This window comes from Parambassis ranga, chromosome 10 (genome assembly GCF_900634625.1).
Source record: "Parambassis ranga chromosome 10, fParRan2.1, whole genome shotgun sequence".
Lineage (NCBI taxonomy): Eukaryota > Metazoa > Chordata > Actinopteri > Ambassidae > Parambassis > Parambassis ranga.
The window spans coordinates 5,880,181-5,892,525 of record NC_041031.1 but is presented as its reverse complement, the minus strand read 5'-3'; the positions used below and the strand labels follow the sequence as shown (position 1 = coordinate 5,892,525).

General features: G+C 40.9%; 1 protein-coding gene across 1 annotated transcript in view; it reads left to right on the top strand.

The window, feature by feature from the left end:
• aff2 (AF4/FMR2 family, member 2) overlaps positions 1-12,345 on the top strand; it is a 111,560-nt gene that overhangs the window by 35,460 nt on the left and 63,755 nt on the right. Inside the window, exons 3-4 of the mRNA XM_028416076.1 lie at positions 1,095-1,788; positions 2,454-2,887. Coding sequence (XP_028271877.1) covers positions 1,095-1,788; positions 2,454-2,887 — 1,128 coding nt within the window. The remainder of the gene's footprint in view (positions 1-1,094; positions 1,789-2,453; positions 2,888-12,345) is intronic.

Genomic DNA, 12,345 nt, shown 5'->3' with positions numbered 1-12,345 from the left:
TACAGTGTTATTTGTTTATTGACTAAAGCTGGAATAAGAAAAGCCCCATACACACAAACACACACAGCAGGAAATAATCAAAGGCATATAGATTATAGTTGATGAAATATTACCTCAGATTAGTGAAGCTCCTTCTTCTTATAAATTAATTATTCATGAAGTCATTACGCTCTCCAAATACAGCAGGCTTTAAAACTAGGATAAAGGATCTCCTTCCTTCTTTCTCATGTTTCAACCTTTTGAGCCTGCTGTACATTTATTTGACATTATCCCTCCGTGTTAGTGCATGGCTGATTAGATGAGTACAGGTTGTCACCCACCTTGCCTTTATGGTCGAGAAAATCTATTGACCACATCACAAAACTGACGTACAACAAAATTACAGTTACAGTTACATTTCACATTGATCTTATTCAGAGTTTCCATTGTTCATCATTTGTCTGAAATTCATGGTGAAATGTCACGCTTAAATTATAGACCGTAGATCTTGCATAATTTAGGCTTGGCTCATGATTATTATTTGGTTCGGTTTATTGTGCAGGTAAAAAAAAAAGAAAAGAAAAAGAAAAGTCAGTGGGTGGGATAAAACTCTACAAGTCCTCTGATTCCAAATATAGCAGTGGCTGAAAGAAGTGCTGATTGCCCTTGTCCTTTCAGAAATGCCAAATGATCAGATCATCATTAAAGAATCTGTCAATGACTGACACGGAAGGCACTGCTGAGCTATTTTGAGGAACATCTGAGCATTACCGCGTGGCAGGTAAAGGTGCTATATCGTCATATATCAGAACGGCCTGCACTGTCCTCCAAGCCATGATTGCTCGAGAATCTGGGGTCAGGCTAATAATGATTCCTGGCCCATTAATTTTACTGCTCCAGCCTGGACTGGACCCTCTTAAGGGTGGCATGTGTTTAATTAATCATCTGGTCCTGATGTCTGGTCAGTGGTCACCCTATCTATCTCTCACTTTTCCTTTCCAGATGAGTAAAGAGGGCTTTTCATCAAGCCTGGAGAAATGGGAAATGGGAGCCTTAATTAATACTCTCTGTTTCTCCCTCCCCCTTGTCTTTTCCTTCTTCTTTTCTACTGACAGACTAATAAAGGTGACGCGTTGGCCAGTCGAGTCCAGAACACACTGGGCTCCTATGAAGAAATGAAAGACCTTTTAACCAGCCATTCCAACCAGAGCCACTTGGTGGGAATCCCCAAAGGCAGCACCGCCAACAACACCACGCAGCAGCAAACCCCGACCACTTCAGCCACAGAGAGACCCAGCATGGAGTCTCAGCTTTTCAACGAAGCTCTGAGAGGAGGAGCAGGGGCGGGAGGAGGACCAGGAGGAGCAGGAGGAGGAGGAGATGGCAGTGGAGATAAGAGGGTGGGAAATGCGCCATCTTCTTCTTCAGTTTCCATGCAACCACCTGCCTCAACAACATCGTCGTCAAGCGCAACAACAAACCCGCATCAGAATTCCAAAAAGTCCCGCAGCACTGTGGACTGGTCAAGGGGAGGCCACGGACAGAACACCCAAACAACAGGCCTGGTTCTGGGATTGGGACAGAACGGGCAGGGGCAGGTCACAGCAGGGGCACCGAGCAGCAGAGGGAAAATGTCTGTGTTAGAGGAACAGCAAATGCAACGTCACGAAGAGCTGTTTAGCTCGCTAAAAGATGAACTTGGTTTAAAAGAAGATTCAAGCCCGTCTTCCTCCTCTTCATCATCCTCTTCCTCTTCTTCCTCTTCTAGACGGCACTCTTCCCATCCACCTAAAGCCCATCCCCTCCCAGGTAAGTCCGTCACCAAAAAAAAAACTTCAAAGAACATCTAAATGTGGCGGTAAACCCAGGAAACTGGTGTAAAAGTGTAAATAGGGAAACAGCAGGCTTGGATCCACTCTGCCTAACCTGTCCAATTTATACATGTCCACCGGCTAGAATCAATCTTATTGCCTAAACTAACCTTGGCTAATAATCCGCTAACATAACTTCATATTCATCTAGTGGGCTCATTTCTCTCATCCAACTTTCAGTAGGTGAGTGAGAAAAACATGCTGCTTTAAAATATAGTGGAGAATATTTGAAACTGTTTATGACTGTCAATCAACAAAAAGCAGGATTCTGATACTCATGAATAATCTGTGTCTTTGTAATTGCTTGAGCCATGAGGGCTGATGAATAATTTCAAAGAAAAACAGACTCTTTCACCTTTTGGGTGGAATTTATGAAAATTAACATCTGCATCCGATGATAACCACGTCTCATGCATGATTTCAAAACCACCCAGTAACACATAATTTGCTTTGATTGTGATTGGCTGCATCCATCTGGGAATGGGAATGTTTTGCATTCAATGTTTGAGAGCTTTTAGCTGCACAGAGCAGAGCGACACTCTAACAGGTGTTTCTTTGGTTATGTTTGACTTCTTCTTCTGTTTCCTTCTTTTTTTTTTAAAGACGCTGGCAGTTTTCGATCTTCGACTATGGATGGTGGCCACTTTAAGTCTTCCACTAACACAGAGAATGGTGGACATTTTAAATCCTCTCCGTTTGAAAATGAAACAGCTTCTCATCTCTCCATGTCCTCCTCCCCACTGGCTTCCACATCAGTTTTGTCAACACCCACTCCGGGTCTAACCACTCCCACATCTGGACTGACCACACCCACATTCCCTCCTGGTAGCCTATCTGGAAAGCCGATAGCTGTGCAACAGAAGCCCACAGCTTATGTTCGACCAATGGATGGCCAGGACCAGGCGCCTAGTGACTCTCCCCAGCTTAAACCCCCTCTAGTGGCTACAGAGGGATTTAATAACAGTCAGACTTACGGAGGAAACTCTGGAAATGTGAAGAATAAACTGCCAAAGCTCAACCTCAACCACACGGGGGAGGTAAGAGAACAACTACTGTGACTTATTATGAGTGGTGTATTGAAACTATACAGAGATTAATCACATGAAGCCAATAGAAAAGTGCTACAAGGTGCAGCCGCTAGGGCCTGGCCTCCAAAAGCGAGACCTCCATGTTAAAATGCGAAACTTTACAGCAGAAATAAACATGTCTACAACCTGGTATAAAAACCATTCTGGTCTCAAGTGATAAGCTCTTTTTTAGTGTCAACTGCATGTGGGATGAACTGTTTTATAACTCACTTGTTTTAACTGTGTTGCTCCCCCTCTTTGTCTGTATTGGGACTTTTGGCAGACTGTAATGCTGCCAACATGGCGGCATTACACACAAACTAACGGGTGGAAGCTTCATCCACAGTTTTATACTGTCAATGCTTCTATTGAACAAAATTGCCATTCCATAGATATTAAACCAAATCATATCAACCAGTTAGACAAAAGTGTTGATCGTGCATTGATTTGACATTTGACATGATTCATTATCTGAAAGTATCCAAACCTATGTTGGAACAGAAGCTATATGGATTCACTTCCATTAAAGTGATTTTTATTTAATCAAGCAGGTGATAAAATGATAGTCAATTTAATATTTCAAATGATCACCTCAATTGTTAATTATGCTGAAATCGTTTTGATAGAATAGACCCCTCCTAACTTAACACAAATTATTCATGGCCATCTGGTTGAGGTGGTTAACAGTGACACATACTGTCATGTTGTTTCTGATGTCAAGAGTCTGAGTGCATGTTTACATTTTTATATTTGATTCCAGTACCTGTAACTGTTTTATTATTAAATATTTACATTAGCTAATTGTCATGTCACACAAGTCTGACAATACTGCAATCTGTCCGACTGTCCGTACATTCATCCCCCTCTCATGGGGATGGAATGCCAGGCTTGATGCGGGTGTGTGTGTGTGTGTGCGCTGTGTGAAACTATTTGACAGGCGAGTAGTCATCCATATCGAGCAAGCCAGCTGTTCCTGTGCTTTGATAGAGCTAGTGTGTGTGTGTGTGTATGTGTGTGTTTCTGTGTGCAGCACAGTGCAAATGAGCCTGAGATGGAGCTTTGAGCATATGGCACGGAGAAGGAGAAAGCAAGGGGGACAGGGGATAGAAGGAGGGAATTAAAATATACTTTAAACACTTTCTCATGAAGAGAGAGAGAGAGAGAGAGTGAGAAAGTACATTCATGGCCATGAGTGGTTTCTTTCACTTTGTTTTCACCCACACATCCAGGGATGCTCCATTATCGCCTGCTTACTGTTTAGTTTTTGCTCCTCTCATGTTTATTCTGATTAGAGTTTATTGGAAGGAAAATGTAAGCTTAGTACAGACTGAGGGGGAGGAAGAGGAAAATGGGGGAGACTGTTGATGAGAAGGAGGGAGAGGAGAAGGAGAGGATTGAGAAAGACAATGACTGACTGATTACAGCACCTTATCATTGCTGTATTTGTTCTGGTTAGATGAGTTATTGGATGTGTTCTGCAGCTTAAACAGCAAATAGCAGCAAATAAGACGATTGAACCAGAAAACAAATGAAAGACTCCCAAGAATCCCGCTGCTCGTTTTATGTCTGCAAAACGAAGGAGAAGAAATCCACTTTTTTTTACCTTCTGATTAGTGAGAATGCGAACTAAAAGTTAAGCAACGTTGTAACAGTAGTGGTCCTAATGCATCACATGAACATAAAACCAATAAAGGACAACCCTAAGGAGTAAATCAACATGATTGATTCTCACTGTTTTCAAATTAGTCCAGGTGACATGAATGTGTTGGAAATACTCAATATTTGGCTCACAGTCCAGTAGCTGAGTGGTTTCTGAGTGTGTGTGTGTGCATGTGCGCAATAAGCCTTTAAACTGCTGTGGAAGCTTTCTGTTAGCACTATAGAATTATTGATTAGACCCTTTATTCCTAAGTCTGTGCAGGTGTGTGCCTGTGTGTGTGTGAGAGAGAGAGAGAGAGAGAGAGAGAGAGGGGAAAGAGTGATAATGCTATTGATCTGTTTCTAACAGTTACAGTAGGTTTAAATCTAACTCTGGACACACACACACACACACACACACACACGTAGTTGCTATCTGCAGCTCAAAGTAAGGCACCGCATTAGTTTACTTTGGATCAATCCACTTCATGGCAAACATAAGCAACCAAACACATCAAGTCAAACAAAGATAAGTCTGATTTTCTTTCCTGGGTATCTAATTTCAGGTAATTACAAAGTATTAAGTTCTCTGGCACTCTGAGACACTCTTAAAGTTTGGCAGAAAAATTTCCTTAAATTCAGTGTGACAGCGCAATAATGAGAGAATTTCTCCAAATTTCGGACAAATTTTTGGTGCAAACTCGAGGTTGAACTAGTAAGTAACTAGGTCATGGTTACAATATTGAGTAATTCTGTAATATGTGAAAGAAAGAACGGCTATTTAAACAAATGTCTCGTCCTTTCTACTTAAAGAGAAATAAACAGCAGAAGTTCTCAGTAACCAAGCTGTTACGATGCTTTTAGTGACATTCTGTTACTTACATTCTCCAGTGTATTCTCATTCAGGTAAACAACATTCAACTCCGGTGGATATACAAGTGTATTTGTGAGGTCCTGTAAGCAAGGCTGAAAGAAGGTAAACACAGAGGTGACAGGTGACATTTCCAACAGCACTGTGACAACTTTCATTTACATGTAGTTCAAAGTACAGAGCTGATGTAATTTCACACTGATTTGAAGGCCTGCTGTGGTGTTTCCGTCAGGCGTGCACGGAGGTGCACAAGGCGCCTCGCCACTAATGTAGCGGTAAATAAGAAGCAGGATAGACTAAGACTTCCAGTCAGTAATCACCGTGAGGCTAACACCAACCAAATCAATTCTGCTTCCAGAGAAAGCATTCATTTATGCCTTTTGGGATGAAAAGCTTCTGCCTTTATATAACACATTCGCTTGATAAAAGGAACATGGGAATACACATTTATAAAGATTGATGTCAGCCTAAGAAGCTGATTAAACTGACTCTGTATGCACTCTGCATTACATCCTCCTTCCCACTACTGTCAAAGTTCTTTACGTTTCAGCAGGAGCTCAGAAACAAAAAAGTACATAGATGAATTTTAAAATGCTAAATATTTTTTTTTTTTTTTTTACATGTAATAATATTGTGTATCACAGCGGTACATTTAGGAAAGTGTAAATGGTGTGATCATCACCTGAGGTAACCAGAAATATTAATGAAGTTTAACGTCAGTGTGTCTGTTGCTGAAGCTGAAGGGAAAACAGCTAGCTTAAGTGTCGCTGGAAGGTGCCAGATGATGTCACTTGCTAATTTACATATTAATTTGCTACATTAAGCATCTTTGAGGAAGATAAGCCGGTGCAATTCAGCAGCAGCTGTGCTGATTTATTGGCAATTGCTTGTGGAGTCGTTGCACTCGGATCCTCCTGCCGTGGTTAGAAATGGTTATTTGTGGTGACACTGAGCTTGCGGGCGAGATAGTAAATATGTCGCCAACTTTCTTAGCAATCCGAACAACCATTAGCCAGCTTGCTGAAGTGAAGAGACATTTTAAAGCAGCACTAATAGGTTGTCAATCTCCGAGCTCTCATCAATCCTGTTTCTACACAGCTGTTAAAACAGTGATAAAAAACATTACTTCAAGAGCCTCAAACAGCAGACAGGCCAACACTAACAAATATTACTTACAACTCAGAGTAAATATTATTATTGCTCTGTCTACCGTTACAGTGCTTGTAAAAACAAAAGGTGAAATTAAAGGCTGTTTGCCCTTTGCAGTAAGAACTTAACTCAAAGCCTTTAGAGTGCGTCAGCTCCGTGGGGATAATAAAAGGACTCTTAATCCATCCATTAGTCCTCACCTTCTCCTACACCTGATACACTGCTGATGGTCCCTAAAAATTAATAAATACAAGAAAATGTCTACAAAGCATGACAAATATAGAGTAGGGCTGCAACTAATGACTATTTCACTAGTCATCGACTACCTTAATGACTAGTCGACTAATAGTCAACTACTTTGGACTGCTACTTTCTCGTTTCTTCATCCGCTTCCATGCCAAGCTCTTGGGCTGAACCCCTCAGTTTGAGCTTTAAAAAGCATGTGAGCATGTGTGTCCTTTTACCGCCTATTCCCATATCTGCCCGAATCTAAACAGTTACTCCACACCGAACTATGAATAGCTCATCCGAGCATCTCTTGCACCCAAAGCGTCAATAATCTCACTACACCACAAGCCAGAAAATCATTCTCTGCTGCAAATGCGTTACACTTGCGATGACGTCACTAACGACCCATCAACTACTAAGTTAGTCGTTGACTTTTGCCGTTGACTATTAGTCAAGTAGTCGTTGCAGCCCTAATGTAAAGGCTTCAGGAGTCAGACTATTAGCTGAGAAGCATTGTTAAGATGCTAAAAACACTGGATTACCTTAAAGGTGCTACAAAATATTGGGTTATGGGGTCTTCTTATATTTTCTGTTATAAGCAAAGGCCTGTTAAATATGGATGAGAGAACAGTGTAGTGAATGAGCATACTAGAGAAGGTGCTAACAATTTGTAAATGTATACATGTGAAGTATCTATGCATCTTCTGTTTGTTTTTCAGTGAGCTATGAATTCCGAGCAATTTACTTTATACTGCACAAGTAAACAAATGCTTAGGGAAGCACTCCCTGTTTGTACATTTATTACTGCAGCAGTGCAGATGGATCGTCAGGCAGCTGGAATAATGGCAAAAGAAGAGTGTAAAATTACAGTATATGGGAAAAAAAACCTTCTCGGAGGAAATAAAGAAGAAGCAGGAGATAAAATATTTTCTCAGTTCCAGCTGAACTAGAAGAGAGTTATGAGGAGCCTGCCAATGCAGCAAACAGCTGGCTTCATTTGCATAATACCCATCAGGCCCCTCTTTCCCTCAGGCAGCCTGTCAACTCACGACTGAGGCAAACACACACACACACACGAGCACGACACCACCTTTCACTATATCAGTACCTATATATTTATATGCCTCACATCTGCGGATCCCCTGGAAAGCCGTTATACTGTATCAGTCATGTGATTTCAAAGCTTCTCTGTGACTAATTCAAAGCTTTTTAAGGCCTTAATTTATTTGATTTTCATAAAGCCGACTAATTGCCTCGGCAGAGAGGGAGATGAAATGATTTAGCTTTCATGCTGATAATAAAACCATCATAAAATCATCTTCCAGAAACAAAGAACACAGTTACATGAATCAAACTACTCTTGAGTGGCTGCAGTAAAGACAGTAAGAGAAGAGGGAGCTTTGGGAGAAATATACTTACAGACAAATGGCAGAGGAGAGTGTGATGCTGCTGGGGTGTCATCGCAGCAATAGCTGCCCTTGTGATAAGAGAGATCAGAGAGGAGCGAGGGCTGCAGCCTGGACTTGACTCCGTGGCAGTATTTTAACAGCCAGGATCATCTTTGTTACAAGGTAGCAGGTGGTGTCATGTCATGTTATGTTATGATGTACAGGCAGCAGCAGGTCAAACACTGCTGACATCGCTACATCACTCTTTACATTTCACAGATGCTTTTGTTCTGTGAACACACACGCAGCCATGGTTGTAATATAGGGGGTGGCACGGAGCGGTTAGTTATTTCCAGACGCTGTTTATAGACAGAGTCTGATTTCAGATCAACTGTTTACCCTGAGGATTAACATTATAGGTTTTCCTTCTGGATTATAGCTGCAATGATCAGCATTGATCTCTCGTCTCACTATAAGAGGCTGATAGTGTGTGTATTATGGCCCCTCAGGGTGCTTGCTCCTAAGTAAATCCCTCCTTTACGCCACTTGAATTAGAACATTTTCAAGTAGCCGGTCAGATAGAAAAAAAACCAGCCACGTAACACGTGTGAGTCTAAGGTCAACGATTCAAGTTGGGGAAGATCAGAGCGCTCGGCACACAGCAGCTCCTGGTGGTCATTGACCTGGGAGGGTCACGGCAGTCAATCCCTGCACTTTCACAGCCGCTTTCACATCATCTGCCGGATTGATTTGCCTTAGTGTGCCAGAGGAGCATGCCGCTGATGACATGGGTTTACACAGTCAAGACTTAACTTCATAGTTCAAAGCATGAGTCTGTGACATTTCAATAAAATAATTATAAGAAAAGGCAGAAAGAAAAGTAATACGGCAGCGTAACATTATCAAACCTGAATATCTGCAATGCAGAGTGGCATGTAAAATTATAAGTTTACCAGTACCCTCATCTCTAAAAAATATTTCAGTATTATTCAGGTCATTGTCCTACCTTTAAGATCCAAAACCTAACAATTTTGCATAACGAGTCATCTGCTCACATATTTGTCATTAGACCAATGTTGACATCATACTTTATTTTGCTGCTGCCAAATAATCCATTAATGATGCTTTGATTAAAATTAAAATGCTTTAACATAATTACAAAATTTATTTTCAGCAAAATCAGATAATGAAAGATTATACACAATGCTATTAAAGCTGTAGCTATAACCAAAAGCTTAGTAACATTTTGGCAGCAACAAACAGAGAACAGTGTCTCCTATGTCTCCAGTCATAATACACAGTTTGTCTTAGAGGCAAATGTAAATCTACATTTGCAGTAGTTTATACCCTGTTCTTTTCGTTATATCTCACTGTGTTATTTCATCTGATAGCTGGAGCCAGTGCTTCTGAAAGTACATTTAGTCTTTTATGTGCCCACATGGTGCCAAATAAAGTGGATTGCCTACTTGCCTTAAAAAAGCTTCTTTTTTTAATGTTGCAGTTGTAGTCCATGTATCTTTCTCTGATGAGAACACATCAGACACATTACAGACCTTAGCAGTGATATATGACTGGAAATATTGAAAAATCCATATTATTCAGTTCAAATTAAATCTTCTTTCATGTTGTCCCAAACACATTGCTAACATGTGACTTAATGACATGCTGCACTGTTTTAATACAATAACATTAAAGTTGGAGTAATAAAGCATCCTACCTAATACTTAAGCATCTTGAATAATAAAATATAATAGATTACAAGGCAACTTTTTTTGGACAGTAAAAAAAAAAAAACTGATCCCAACGACTAATAAAATATCTGTTGATTCCGTAACAGCTTATGTCTGGCGCCCATAAAAATATGGTAATAAAAATCTTTATTGCTCTTGGCGTTACAGAACAATACATGGAGAACCCCTACTGCTAGCTCTTTAGTATTATTCATTAGGTTCTGATACAGGCCAGTGGCTGTTCCCAACTTTGTGTTATGTTTGTGTGTGTTTGTGTGTGTGTGTGTGGTTGGGCCTTTTAATAAAAAATGCCCCGCTGGGCTCTGTGTTGCCAGTTTGCCAATCAGAGCATAGCCGCGATATGCAAATCACACACACACACACACACAGATGTAAATGCTACACAAGCAGGCTCACACACACAGTGGGAGAAGGAGTGTTTTGATCTACCAGGGCCATTACAGACATTTTAAAATCCTATGAATATAAAAAAGAGAGAGAGGGAGAAGGATGGATGTGAGAGAAGGAAGATGAGAGAGATGGGTGAGAGAGCAGCAGAAACACAGGGAGAGAGAGAGAGAGGAGGAGAGAGATATGACCGGGGAAGGAAAGTGAGAGGAAACAACATTTTCTGTTCTTTCTCTGTGCGCAACAGTTTATGATTTAGTTCTAGGAGAGCGAGCGGTAGAATGCATCAGAGAGATTACACGGAAGATAGACGATTAAATGGCTCCTTCTTTCTCTCTTTGCCATTAGTTTTGCATTTTGTACATTGTTTCTTGATATTACAGGAGTCTGGCAGTGAGACACGAACCTGGCTGCACGAAGCAGCAAAGCCTGAGATTTATGGAAATGTAAGTTATCAATAAACATGAAGCCTGATTGGTTGAAAGAGCAAAAGTCATACTGCAATCAGAACAAATGCCTTGTCATTGTTGATGTCTGTGCAGCCAACAACATCACTGATGAATTAAATGGACATTAATATTGGTAGAAACACACATGAAAAATCACGAGGAGAGGAGAGGAGAGGAGAGGAGAGGAGGAAGAAGAGGAGGAAGAGGCAGCTAATAGGGTGATTAGGGGGGAGGAGAGCTGCTTTTGAGAAAAAAGACTTTGTGTTGGATTATTTTCTCCTCTTAGGAGCTTACAGAGAGCCAGTCGGTGTTTTACACCTCAGCTCTTAACACCCCCAAATCCCCTGATTTAGACTTAAACTGCATAGAGAGGAAGGAGAGATAGAGGAGTGGAAGAAAGGAAGGATAAAATAAAAAAAGGAGGAGGGACAGGCTGATGAGACAACAGTCAAGGTGGAAGGAGGACGTGCTAATTCACAGTTTATGCTCAAGAAGTTATCACACATTCTGCAACATATCCATGATGTGTTTGTTTGGAGAGGAGCGATTTAAAGGAAAGTTAATCAGACAAACAAGAGGAGAGTCAGAAAAAGGACTAAGAATTTAATAAATTAATTTGAGGTGTTATTTTTTTACTGATAAAAAGAGAGCAAAGGTCTTGGATAGCCAGCAGTGTGTAGCGAATGTTTGCATGTGATCCTGTAAGTGTGTTTGCGCCACCATGGTGTGAAATACTGCGGCAGTGCTTTTGGCTGTAGTGTAAACATGCACAGCTTACCTGTGAAGTCACACAGGTCTCACCTCATTGTATTCCTCTGCGGTTGTCAGCGTCCAGGCTAGCACCACTGATGCTGCTGAGATGTCTCTGCTGGGTCACCTTAGCAGTCGTAGTTCATCCTTTAACACATTCTATGGCTCTTCTAGCAGGACATGAAGAAAAAAATGGAAGAATATGGTATCATTGTGTAACTCTTTAAATTCCAAGATCTACAGCACGAATAACATTCAAAGCCCATAACAACTGGCAAACATCCAAAGACTCTTCACTGACAGAGATGGGGGATATTATCTCAGGGGTAGTGGAAAATTCAAAGTTCAGCGGGTGACAAACACCGGAAAAGCTATGTGTGTGTGTGTGTGTGTGTGTGGAGTCAAACTGTGGAACAGTCTGGGGAAGAACGCCAGACAAAGCTCAAATATTCAGTTTCAAATCTACATTTAAAAATATGGTGTTTTCACAATATTCGGAAAAGGAAGGGCATTAGGTCGACTGGGTGTTGATTGAAATCGTTGTTGTTGTTATTGTTATAATTGCCACAGTCATGTGGATGGGATGATTGTGGATGGTGGCACTGAAATAGTTGGGGGGATTAAATTGAGGGGATATACTGGGGTTACACTCTGTGTAATAGTAAGTACAATGAATTATAATTACAATGCAGCAGGTACAGTTTCGACTAGGAAAAGATTTATGTATATCTGCATCAGTTTGTTAAGCAAAATCTAAGCACAAAATATTATATACTTATATATAAAACCAGCTTGTATTTTCACCAAATTCACACCG